The sequence below is a fragment of the Somniosus microcephalus genome, chromosome 29 (genome assembly GCF_052327205.1).
Source record: "Somniosus microcephalus isolate GS21.2 chromosome 29, FLI_Smic_1.0, whole genome shotgun sequence".
Lineage (NCBI taxonomy): Eukaryota > Metazoa > Chordata > Chondrichthyes > Squaliformes > Somniosidae > Somniosus > Somniosus microcephalus.
The window spans coordinates 28,090,337-28,103,760 of NC_141015.1; the positions used below are offsets into that span (position 1 = coordinate 28,090,337).

The following is a 13,424-nucleotide window of genomic DNA, read 5'->3' on the forward strand; positions in this document are numbered from 1 at the left end:
GGACCTCTACTGTAGTGCTGCCAAATCTCAGGACATCTCTCCTCAGTGCTATTAAACCTCAGGAGCATCCCTCAGTGGTAACGACCTGGATTCCCCCTGTGATGAAATATATGCCTTCATCAGCCCTTGTGTTTTACCTGCTTTGTATTGTGTGTACCGCCCCCTTTTTCCTATTGTGTGTATTGGCTACACCCCTGTCTTTTGTCATAGAATGACTCATACAGCTCTTGAGACCTTTATATCAGACGAACCCGATGTGTAAAGACCTGCAATGTTCTTAGTGATTAAAAGCCTTTAGTTGAATCCTTTAAACTCCTTGTCTTTTGAGTTATCGATGGCACATCAATTTTAATCACTAAAACACCAAGATGGATCGACTCCTGAAACCAGAGCGCTTGGATCTGGACCCCCATGCCTCAGACGCAGCCACACAGTTCGGACACTGGTTCCAATGCTTCGAATTTTTCATTGCAAACTCATCCACCGCCATAGCAGCCGCAACCGCCACCGGAGACGTGAAACTGGGAATCCTGCGAAACTGGGTGAGCCATCGGGTCTCCCCTCTCATCCAAGATGCCACCAGCTACGGGGATGCCTGCACCATTCTGAAGGCCCACTACGTGCGGCCAATAAACGAGGTGTACGCCAGGCATCTTCTGACTACTCGCACGCAACGGCATGGTGAGTCACTAGAGGACTTTATACTAAGCCTAAAAGTACTGGGCAGAGACTGTAACTGTAAGGCCGTGTCTGCCATCATGTACACGGAGGAGCTGATCCGAGACTCCTTTATTGCGGGCCTCAGTTCAAATTACATTCAGCAGAAACTGTTTGAAAAGGAGGGACTGGACTTAAAACAGGCTATGGGTATAGCGCGATCGCTGGATATGGCCCAGAGGAACTCTGAATCCTGTTCCTCAGGCCACGCGGCCCACTCCGCCTCGTGCGCGCCGTGGGGGCCGCCATCTTGGAAGCCATCTTCACCTCCCAGGTCTCAGGCCAGCCCAGCACCATCGGAGCCCCAGCCCCCACCCAGGAGCCCCACTACTGCCGCGATGCATCAGGGCCCGAAATGCTACTTCTGCGGCCAGGACAAACACTCCAGGCATCTGTGGCTAGCGAAGGGCACCACCTGTTTTAAATGCGGGAAGAAAGGACATTTCAGCAAAGTCTGCAGAGGGAACCCCGCCTCCAACTCCACCACCGCCGCGTGCGCGCCGTGGGAGCGGCCATCTTGGATGCCATCTTGTCCACCCTCATGGAATCCACCATCTTGCCCCGACTACACGGACCTCCAGGACCCACTGGTGGCCTCGATCACAGCGGATCAATCCAGGCCGCATCCGTTGTCTAAATCGATGATGGACATAGAGGTAAACGGGAACAAGGTTAAATGCTTGATTGACTGCGGGAGCACCGAGAGCTTTATTCATCCTAGCCTGGTAAAACAACTTTCGCTAACGATAGTCCCCACACAGGGCAAAATCGCCATGGCTGATAAGACTCATACCTCAAAAATTACAGGTTTCTGCGCGGTTATGTTGTCGGTAAAAGGCACTGATTACAGAGATTTTAAACTATTGATAATGCCAGATCTCTGTGTGAGCGTGATCTTGGGTCTGGACTTCCAGTGCCACCACCAAAGTATCACGCTTACCTACGGTGGGTCCCAGCCGCCCCTCACAGTGTGCGGTCTGGCTACCCTGAAGGTCAAGCCGCCCTCTCTGTTCGCCAACCTCGCACCCAACTGTCGATCCATAGCGACCAAGAGTAGGCGGTACAGCTGGGAGGATAGACGGTTCATTGCGTCGGAAGTAGAAAGACTCAAGCGGGAGGGTATCATCGAATGCAGTACCAGCCCGTGGCACGCCCAGGTAGTAGTAGTTAAGGGTAGCGAAAAGAAGCGGATGGTGATAGGTTATAGCCAGACGGTTAATCTATACACCCAGCTAGACGCCTACCCTCTGCCCCGCATAGCGGATATGGTTAACCAAATCGCGCAATACCGGGTGTTTTCCACCATCGACCTAAAATCGGCATACCACCAGCTCCCCATTAGGCCAGAGGACCGTCCATACACCGCCTTCGAGGCGAACGGACGCCTCTACCACTTCCTCAGAGTCCTCTTTGGGGTAACGAACGGGGTCTCGGTCTTCCAGCGGGAGATGGACCGCATGGTCGATGAGAACCAGTTAACAGCCACCTACCCATACCTAAACAACGTCACCATCTGCGGCCATGACCAACAAGACCACGACTCGAACCTCGCGAGATTTCTGAAAACCGCCCTCAGACTCCATCTCACCTACAACGAGGATAAGTGTGTCTTTAGCACCACGCGCCTCTGTATCTTGGGCTGCATGGTGGAAAACAGGGAAATCGGTCCGGACCCCGACCGATTGCGCCCCCTATGGGAGCTACCCCTACCAAACACTTCCAAGGCCCTGAAAAGGTGCCTGGGGTTCTTCTCCTATTAGGCCCAATGGGTCCCCAATTATTCCGACAAGGCCCGTCCCCTCCTGAAATCAATGTCCTTCCCGCTCACGGCCGAGGCCCACGCCGCCTTCAACAGCATTAAACACGACATTGAGAAGGCCGCGCTGCGGGCAGTGGACGAAAACATCCCTTTCCAGGTCGAAAGCGATGCGTCCGACTTCGCTTTAGCAGCCACCCTCAACCAGGATGGGCGGCCCGTAGCCTTTTTCTCAAGAACCCTCCAAGGGCCCGAGATCAGGCACTCCTCGGTAGAGAAGGAGGCCCAGGCCATAGTGGAGGCAGTGCGGCACTGGAGGCACTACCTAGCCGGCAAACGCTTCACCCTGCTTACCGACCAGCGGTCGGTAGCCTTCATGTTTAACAACAAACAGAGGGGGAAGATCAAGAACGACAAAATTCTCAGGTGGCGGATCGAACTCTCCACGTTTGAGTACGACATAATATATAGGCCGGGGGCCCTCAACGAATCCCCCGACGCCCTATCACGAGGGATGTGTGCCACCATCCAGGGGGACAGGCTACAGGGCCTCCACAATGGCCTCTGCCACCCGGGGATCACCCGGCTATTCCACTTTATAAAATCCCGTAACCTGCCCTATTCCATCGAGGAGGTCCGGTCTATGACCAGGGACTGCCGCACCTGTGCGGAATGCAAGCCCCGTTTTTTCAGGCCCGACCGAGCCCACCTGATCAAAGCTACACGGCCATTCGAGCGCCTGAGCTTAGATTTCAAGGGACCACTCCCCTCCACCGACCGCAATGTGTACTTTCTCAACATTGTGGACGAGTACTCCCGCTTCCCATTCACCTACCCCTGCCCAGACATGACCAGCGCCGCGGTCATCAAGTGCCTCGGCAACCTGTTTTGCACGTTCGGCATGCCTAACTACATCCACACTGACGGGGGCGTCGTTCATGAGCGACGAACTGCTGTCGAAGGGGATAGCCATGAGTCGGACCACTAGTTATAACCCCCGGGGTAATGGGCAAGTGGAGAGGGAGAACGCGACAGTGTGGAAGGCGGTCACCTTAGCACTAAGGTCTAAAGGCCTCCCCACCTCCCGCTGGCAAGAGGTCCTCCCAGATGTACTCCACTCGATAAGGTCGCTACTGTGTACTGCTACTAACGCCACTCCTCACGAGAAGATGTTTGTTTTTCCCCGCAAATCAACCTCAGGAGTGTCCCTACCCTCGTGGCTCTCCACCCCAGGGACAGTCCTATTACGAAAGCATGTGAGGGGCCACAAAACGGATCCCCTCGTGGAGGCAGTACACCTACTCCACGCAAACCCACAGTACGCGTACGTCAAGCATGCCGACGGGCGTGAGGACACCGTGTCCATAAAGGACCTCGCCTCGGCAGGAAGCGACGACGACCCATCACCACCACCCCCAGAAGAACCTCCACTATCCCCAGGCTCACCACCCCCAGAAGTACCCGCAACACCCCCAACACATGGGTATGCCCAGGAGGGCACCACGGACTCCTGGTCGGAACCCGAGGTACTGTTGCGACGTTCAGGAAGGACTATCACACCCCCGGACAGACTAAATCTGTAGAAGGGGTGAATGTGAAGAAATATATGCCTTCATCAGCCCTTGTGTTTTACCTGCTTTGTATTGTGTGTACCGCCCCCTTTTTCCTATTGTGTGTATTGGCTACGCCCCTGTCTTTTGTCATATAAAGGTCTCAAGAGCTGTATGAGTCATTCTATCAGACGAACCCGATGTGTAAAGACCTGCAATGTTCTTAGTGATTAAATGCCTTTAGTTGAATCCTTTAAACTCCTTGTCTTTTGAGTTATCGATGGCACATCACCCCCATGTTGCTAATCCTCGGGACCCCTAACATAGTGCTGCTAAACCCCAGGTGCCCCTCAGTGCTGCAAAATTCCAATAAAAGCACATTGTGCTGTGATACTGAAAGGCCCATCAAGAGCACTGGGGGGATAGTGCCAGAACATTAAGGAGAACCAAGGAGAAGAATACATGTCCACATGTCGTGCCCCCCCCCCCCACCCATCCCATTTTTCCCAAGCATGACTTTAAAGTTGTTCTTTTATCATAATTAGTAACTTTAGTTAACTTTTTGGGTGATAAAGGCAAACATTTTACCCACTCGTTTTCCTCCTCTCAATTAGTTGCCATACTGGAGAATTTCAGTCATCTTCGTTCACTCCTTCACACATCTTGCAAGCCACAGCACAGTGCGCCACCTCAAACAGGATTGTAAGGGAACATAAATCTTCTACAAATAACAACAGAAAATGCTGGAAAAGCTCAGCAGGCCAGGCAACATCCGTGGAGAGAAAATAGAGTCAACGTTTCGGGTCAAAACCCTTTGTCAAGACTAAAGAAGCACAGGAAATGACAAAGGGTTTCGACCCGAAACGTTGACTCTATTTTCTCTCCACGGATGTTGCCTGGCCTGCTGAGCTTTTCCAGCATTTTCTGTTGTTATTTCGGATTTCCAGCATCTGCAGTATTTTGCTATCATAAATCTTCTACATCTAGAGTCCATACATTCTTTAGCAAATGATCTGAATTCCTCAGGTACATTTTGAGCAAAGAAAGGTTAGATGTTAACCTGTTTCTTTACCTGTGACTTATATGAACTGGTGACTTTTGCTGGCACCTTATTATGGGCCTCATCAAACGTAGCATGACCTATGACTGTAATAAAAAGGCATGCACAAAAGCCTCTGGGAAAATCTTTAAAAAGTCATTATAATGTACCAGTCCAGTGAGCTTAATTATCTTCCAATAATTCTTACATCTGTGTAAGTCTAAAATGGAAATTAAATCACACAACCGCTTTGTGTATTTCACTGGTACTATATGTACTTAGCCAACCATGTATTATTTTTGGACAGAGAGCTTGTTAGCTAAACCCAACCCATTAGTAACGCACTGATAATTCAAAATGCATGCAGCATATTTCCCTTATCTCCACAGCACAAACGCGCAGTGCTAACGTGCTTTCAGACCTAATACTGGAACAAACGGATGAAGCTTTGTTTCTTGGGCCTTGGAAATACTTGATAAGACTTGTGGAAAAAGGAGGAAGAGGCAACATGTGCGTGAGACATAGCTAAAAACGATATTTTGTTTCACTAAAACATTAACACTGGTGGGGTGGGAGGAGGTGGGAGGAGTTGCAAAGAAGGAAAAAGAGAGTTGGAATGGAAAACATTTATTAATGCTACATTAGTAAGTGATACTGAAAACAAAAACTCGCAGCAGCCGGCACGTGTTCGACGGGCCAAATGGCGGCCTCCTGTGCTGTAACCATTCTATGATTCTATAATTCTATTTAAACAATAAAATCACTTAAAAGCCTGGTGAAATAGGAGGAGATTGAGATGTGATCATACTTGAAAATTCAACCAGCTGGCCAAACTAAGTACAGAATATATTTCCAGTATATTGTGCTTTTTGAAATCGAATTTATATTTTTTTTATTGCATTTAGATATACTTAATGAAAGACATGTGACCTTGCCCTGTACCCCATTTCCCCCATGGATATAACAAGTGCTACTATCACATTTATTTATGTTCAGCTGTTATTATACATGTCCTGTGTACTTTTGGGATGGTTTATTTTAACGGTAACTCTTGTACGTTGCTTAACATCTGATTGTTATTGATTCATTTTATGCATAATGGTAACAGACCTAAACTAGCAGGCCCCGTCACATTCAAATGGCTGAACCGTCTCAAACCCAACGAGTTAATGGTCATTATCTCATTGCTGTTTGTGGGAGCTTGCTGTGCGCAAATTGGTTGCCATGTTTCCCTACATTACAACAGTGACTACACTCCAAAAGTACTTCATTGGCTGTGAAGCGCTTTGGGACATCCTAAGGTCGTGAAAGGCGCTACAGAAATGCAAGTCTTTATTGGGTCAGAGGTAAGTTTGATTATGTACAGGGGGACATTTCTAAGAATAACAGTTAAAAATGTATGGGTGAAGAGATGACAGCCCTTTTGAGCGTTAGAATTATTTGAACACAAAGTGTACATAAAAGCAGCTTCTATGTGGCAGCTAAATCTCAATAAATCAGTGTTCCTGTTGATTTTCAGCATCTTGCCATGGAGAATTTGCAGCCTGTTAATCCGGAGCTGACCACCAGAGGGAGCTTTTTTAGCCGGTTTCTGAGTTTGCCGTCAATCCCAATGGCTTGCCTCTACATTGCAATGATCTTCCTCTCCACCTACTGGCAGAAGTTTACAAAACCTCTGGAGTTGAAGAAGGTGAGAATGTTGCTTGCTCATTATCTCGCTTGCAGTAGCCACGTCAAGTTCACTCGTGTCCGCTGAAAAGCAAGTTACTGTAAATTAGTTTGATTGCTTTCTGATGTCATGTTTTTGTTGTCTGGTATTCTCAATGCAATAAAGTCACTGTGACAGCTAGGAATGTGATATATAAAAAAAGCAATTCTTTTATAGTCGCAGGAAAAATTGATCGAATATATTTACACTCTCGCTCCTTGAACTCGGTTCATAAACTGAACTTTGCTCCGAATCCAGGAGGTCCCATTTTGCCTTTGATTAGTTCATCTCTCTGCAGCCGTTCCAAAACATCAGATTGCAAAGCGCTTTTCACCCTCTGAGTCGGTGTGACGCGCTTAGCTAACAGTTCCACTTGCTTCCATCACAATTATTGCCAAACGCATTAAAACAACCAGAATTCCACATTTCTGACAAGTGTTTCAAGCAGAGTTAATCAGCTTCAGAAGTGCCGACCAATCTCATTAACTGGCTTGTATTTGCCAGTCCTGTATGCCGCAGATGGTTTAGAAACCGAATGGCCAGTCCGTGTGCTGTTGGGATAAAATTTAACCTAGAATAAATATCACGATGAAGCAATTGCAGAACATCAAATAAGAATTCTGGTGCCGTGTTTATATTTCGAGGATGTCCAGTCCCACAATCACCAGGTTCCTGTAGCCCTAAAGCTGTAGTTATACTGCCTACTCCCACTACTCCAGTGGGGGAGGAGGAATACAGCTGTGCACAGGCACAGTTAATAATCTAAGTTAATAAATGGGATAGTCAGCTCTTTTCTATCATTAAAATTTCAAAGGGAGCCGCCTAAGGCTTTTCTTAAAACATTAAGTTTAAAACATCGGCTGCAGATCTTTCCCGATAAGTCAGTTGGTGAGTGCTCGGGGCTGTATGGAATTGAGTCATGGAAACCCGAAAGGGCCCAGGGTCGAACCTGCGTCTGTGCTGACTTAGGTGCTCTCAGCCAGTGGAGTGATAGGGGCTCTCCAACTGACCTCAGCTACCTGGCTGGGGGCAAGAGGGGAATCATCCAGGGTTATTATCTCTGATTTACTATCCAGAAACCTCCCGCTAGAAAGTAGGCCTTGTCTGTTTGTGTGTGTGTGTGTGTGTGTGTGCGTGTGTGTGTCTTGAGCATCCCTGATTATAATTGCTCAACCATTGGCGGCCGTGCCTTCTGTTGCCTGGGCCCTAAGCTCTGGAATTCCCTGCCTAAACCTCTCCGCCTCGCTACCTCTCTTTCCTCCTTGAAGACGCTCCTTAAAACCTACCTCTTTGACCAAGCATTTGGTCATCTGCCCTAATTTATCCATATGTGGCATCGGTGTCAAATGTTTTGTCTTATAATACTCCTATGCAGCACCTTGGGAGGTTTTACTATGTTAAAGGCGCTATATAAATACAAGTTGTTCTTATTGTGTGTTGCTGTGTGTGTGTGGCTGTGTGTGTTTCTGTGTCTTTCTGTGTGTCTGTCTTTCTGTGTGTCTGTCTTTGTGTGTGTCTGTGTGTCTTTCTGTGTGTGTCTGTGTCTGTGTTTCTGTGGGTGTGTGCGTGTATCTGTGTGTGCGTGTATCTGTGTGTGCGTGTGTGTGTGTGTCTCTGTGTGTGTTGGGAGCTGAACACTGGATCCGGTTCAGCTGTGAACCTCCCCATGGTTGCACAGCCTGCAAACACTCACTAATGAAGAATGACCATTTGAATGACACATCATAGAAACATAGAAGATAGGAGCAGGAGTAGGCCATTCGGCCCCTTGAGCCTGCTCCGCCATTCAATGAGATCATGGCTAACCATCCAAATTCAGTACCCTGTCCCTGCCTTCTCTCCATATCCCTTGATCCCTTTAGCCTTAAGAAATATATCTAACTCCTTCTTGAATATATTTAATGAATTGGCCTCTACTGCCTTCTTTGGTAGAGAATTCCACAGGTTCACCACTCTCTGGGTGAAGAAATTTCTCCTCATCTCAGTCCTAAATGGCTTACCCCTTATCCCCTGGTTCTGGACTCCCCCGCCATCGGGAACATCCTTCCTGCATCTAGTCTGTCTAGTCCTGTTAGAATTTTATAAGTTTCAATGAGATCCCCTCTCATTCTTCTAAACTCCAGCGAGTACAAGCCTAATCGACCCAATCTCTCCTCATACGTCATTCCTGCCATCCCAGGTATCAGCCTGGTGAATCTTCACTGCACACTCTCCATGGCAAGAACATCCTTCCTTAGATAAGGCGACCAAAACTGCACACAATACTCAATGTGTGGTCTCACCAAGGCCCTGTACAACTGCAGCAAGACATCCTTGTTCCTGTACTCAAACACTCTTGCTACAAAGGCCAACATACCATTTGCCTTCTTAACCGCCTGCTGCACCTGCATGCTTACCTTCAGCGACTGGGGGCACCAACTGCAGATATAGAACTTAGTGTGAGTAAGTACCTTCTAGAGCAGAAGGGCGAAACGTGCTGTAAATGTGTGCTGTAGTACTGGTTTATCTGCCCATTTGGTGCTGTACTGTTGAAACAGTAGATTAGCACATTTTTTACCCTGGCTTCAGTATTTAATAGACTATTCATTTTTTATTTAATTTTGTTCATTTAACAAAAAGTGTGTTGTATTATTAAGTTTTAAGAAAAATGTTTTTTAATACTCCATGTCCCAAACTTTGCACCCTACATTGAGGGAGTTGATCCTTACTGGGATGGCTGTTAGCACGTTTTTTTCTGTAGCACCATCAGTACAGCGCCTGATTTGGTTGCAAGGAGCTGATATATCAGCATGGGTATGTTCCTAGGGAGTGGCTTCTCCATCTTTGAACTGCCAGTGTCTGACTAATGAGGGAAGATGCATTTTGAATTTCAACCACGGTTATGATTTAAAATTGCATCTCTCTAATATTTGTTTTTATAGTTAACAGATTCAGTTGGCAATATTTTAAAATGGGACATGTACAGTATATTCAGGTGTCAGCCGTGGCTCAGCGGGCAGCACCCTCGCCAGAAGGTCGTAGGTTCAAGTCCCACTCCAGAGACTTGAGCACAAAATCTAGGCTGGCGCTCCAGTGCAGTGCTGAGGGAGTGCTGCTCTGTTGGAGGTGCCGTCTTTTGGATACGACGTTAAACCGAGGCCCCGTCTGCTCGCTGAGGTGGATGTAAAAGATCCCACGGCACTATTTGAAGAAGAGCAGGGGAGTTCTCCCCGGTGTCCTGGACAATATTTATCCCTCAACCAACATCACTAATAAAACCAGATTATCTGGTCACTATCTCATTGCTGTTTGTAGGAGCTTGCTGTGTTGAAATTGGCTGTCGCGTTTCCTACATTACAACAGTGACTACACTTTTTTAAAGTACTTCATTGGCTATAGAGCGATTTGGGACATCCTGAAGGTGTGAAAAATGCTATATAAATGCAGTCTCTTTTTTTCTCTCTCTACCAGTGCTAAATAAGACATGTCACTGCTGCATTATCTATCACAGCTGTGCCAGTGAAACTTGACCAGTTTTATATTAAACTTTATATCGGTTTTGGCGACTGAGTGTTTTAAAAAAATTATTATTCCTGCTGTTCTATTTGACAAAAAGCAGTTCTGAATCCTGTTGATATGTCTATTTGCTATTTTCCCACTTGGGTAATAATGTACATGAATGATTCATGCCTAACATACATAATGCATAATTAAATCACAATTTGATGGAGTGGAATTTATTAATTGTGAAGACACATGTGTTTCTGTAATACACTAATTTATTTCTATAGTTTTTATTGCTACATTGCTCACTCAGCTGTAATCAGCTGCTGTGTTGAGTTACTAAGTAGCAGTTGCACATTGTTACAACAAATTATCTGCAAGAACATGCTAAATACAGACAGGGCGTGTTAATATACAGATTGGTGCAATATGCTTTTTTTTTAAGAAAAGTAACCATGTTAATTACAGTAATAGCGATCAGTTGTCCTTGGCTGTCACAACCAAATTCTGATGGATTAATGAGGTTGATGGATTGCAGATTGTGCCACGGAGCTCGTGTAGATTATAAATAACGCTTTGTGCTAACAATGTGAGTGAAAATGGAAACATTAATATCAATTAAAACCCTTTTTATTCTGCTCTCAGCAGCCTGACGAACTTGTATTTTAAATTCGAACCTTCCACGTAACACATGGCAGTCACTTTCAGGACGGGCGAGTGCCAGAGAGCGACTGCTTTGTCAGTTATGGTTTTGTTTTGTGGAATCATGTACTATGAAGTGGAAACGCTCTTGTGTATGTGTGTGTCTGAGATCATTTCAGGAGAAGGAAAAACCCGAGAGTGGCTGCATTAAAATGGGTGCCGGATGCCCCCAGTGGCTGAGTGTGTAATTGCGCCACCCAATGTGGCACTGTGTAATACAGGAAACTCTTTGGTATCCGGTACCGACGGGACCGGGATGGTGCCGGTTGATTAAAAATTCCGGATGACGGAGAGGGTTATCTACCAAGGCTATTTTTAACAAACAAAAATTAAAAAATCAAGAAATGTGCAGTATACAGTAATTGGGTACTCCCAGCAGCGCGGGAGAGTCAGACTCCTGTTATTGAGGTGTTCGGACTTCGGACAGCGCCAAGAAGCCGAGTAGTGGCAGTTTGGAGAACTACCCCCCCATTGACTAACTTGGCCACCGCGGGAGACTCGGACTCGGCAACATTTCCGGTTATTGAGGTGTTGTTTTCGGAGTATGAATTTTGCCGGTTGATAGAGAATTCCGGATATTTAGGTGCTGTTTAAACGAGAGTTTCCTGTATAGGCCAGAAAGGCTACAGGTCAGTGCGGAGTTAACTGGCCTTAGCCAGGGGGCAGTGCATGAGGTTGGTGTGCTACAATTAGCCTCTAAGCCCAAAGTGAGGACAAGAAAAACTGGCCAAGGTTTCCATTCATGATTGACATCCAGATGTTGCTGGAAAGTGTGAACATCAGGTGCCGACAGGGTGGGGGCTCGGTCATAATGTCCTACCTGGTCACAATGCCTTCTGATGCTCGTATAGGTTCAGATGTGGCGAACGGCATCTTGTGTAAGGTACCAGAGTGGAACTGGTCCCAGCAAAAGTCTGCACACTCTGGAGCAAAAACAAAACAAAAAAATTCTGGTTAAAACTGCAGTGCAATATATTCTGAAATACGAAAGGTAGAGGTGGATTTTTCTGGGAATTGTAGCAATGCTTCCTGTGTAAGTGTACTAACTATTTCAGTATTAATATTACATACACATTCAAACAGCTGATAGTACTAACATATGTATAGATAATTATTTACATTACTCATCCCGCATTATGCTAATAAATACATTTTAACCCTAGCCATTGTAAAAATACAACACATATAGTTTTTTTTAATAAAAGGTGAGGTTTAATCCCACGCATTTGATTTGTAGGAGACATAGATCCAGCAAAATGTATAGGGATTTTTGGCAGCTGCACAATACTTGGGGGGGGGGGGGGGAAATTCGGTTGATTAGCACCTCCCATTAGCTCCCTAAAAGGGCGCTAGCAGGGCGCAAAGCAACTAGCGCCCGGGCACGGCGATGTTTGCGCCACTCACGAAATTGACCAAACATTTTGCGGCGGCGCTAAACACTACCGCCACGATCTCCTGCACCTGCAGATCGTGACGTCAGTTGAGCGTGCAACACCCCGGTAGCGCCCGGACCGGATATTGAGTGGCGCCCCCTGTCTTACCACCTGCCGCTAGCAATGACAGGTTGAGGGGAACGTTTTGCAGTCGGGAAGGGACTAGGGGAGCGCTATTTAAAGGCGGCCGCTTCCTGCCTTTTTTTGTCGGCGACATTTTTGCACCACGCATTCTGAGAGAGAGAGAGAGAGAGAGAGAGAGACTTCTGGAGAGATTCAATGCTGTGTGAAGGAGTTTTGGGTACTGAGCAGCACTTTGCAGGTTCATTTTGATTTGACCTTGCATCAATTTAGAAGAGACTATGGGGGCTGCACTCTGAGCTCTTTCCCTGGGCCTCTCCATTGTTCCTTCCAGCAGAATTCATGTACAGGTCTCTCCAGGCCGAGATTCAAGGCTGCAATGAGCAGGTTGTGGCTGGAGAGCAAGATCGACCCTCCCCTTTAAGAACTGGCTGGCGCCAGTGCGTCTGTGTTCCATTGCTGACTGACATCACCTACGCTGCGCCCGCGCTCTGAGGTAGCGCCTCACTCCTCGGCGTTCGCGCCTTAAGACAGGTGTGTAGCGCCTGATTTAGCGCTCAAATCACCTCTGGGGCGATTAGAGGCCAAGTTTGCAGTTGGAGGCAATAATTAGTGCCAGGCGCTAAACTTTGCGTCCAGCCGATAATTGCGCCCCAAACGGGGCGATACCGAATTTCTGGAGCACTCCCATGAAACAATCTGTCCTATTATATGCTGGTGATATTGATATCTCTATGATTGACATTATCAAACAGACTGAGTTCATATCAAAAACCCAATCATTAATTTGGATTATAATTTTATCAAGTAATATTGAGTTGAAATGTTTTTATATGGAAGTAGCATATATTCATCGGTGGGGCAACACTCCTTTATAAAAAGGGGAAAATTAATGCTCAATGTTGATCTGATGCTTTTCCATTTGGCTGGACTGTGGTTGTCTAAGGCTTTGATA

The 13,424-nt window shown here is 46.8% G+C and overlaps 1 protein-coding gene across 8 annotated transcripts in view; it reads left to right on the forward strand.

Annotated features, from left to right (window-relative positions):
- Nucleotides 1-13,424, forward strand: part of LOC147098597 (very long chain fatty acid elongase 4-like) — a 46,931-nt gene that overhangs the window by 17,063 nt on the left and 16,444 nt on the right. For all 8 annotated transcript variants that reach the window (XM_085970473.1, XM_085970474.1, XM_085970475.1 and 5 more), the window contains one exon: nt 6,582-6,752. In XM_085970473.1, coding sequence (XP_085826599.1) covers nt 6,591-6,752 — 162 coding nt within the window. In that variant the 5' untranslated portion in view covers nt 6,582-6,590. The remainder of the gene's footprint in view (nt 1-6,581; nt 6,753-13,424) is intronic.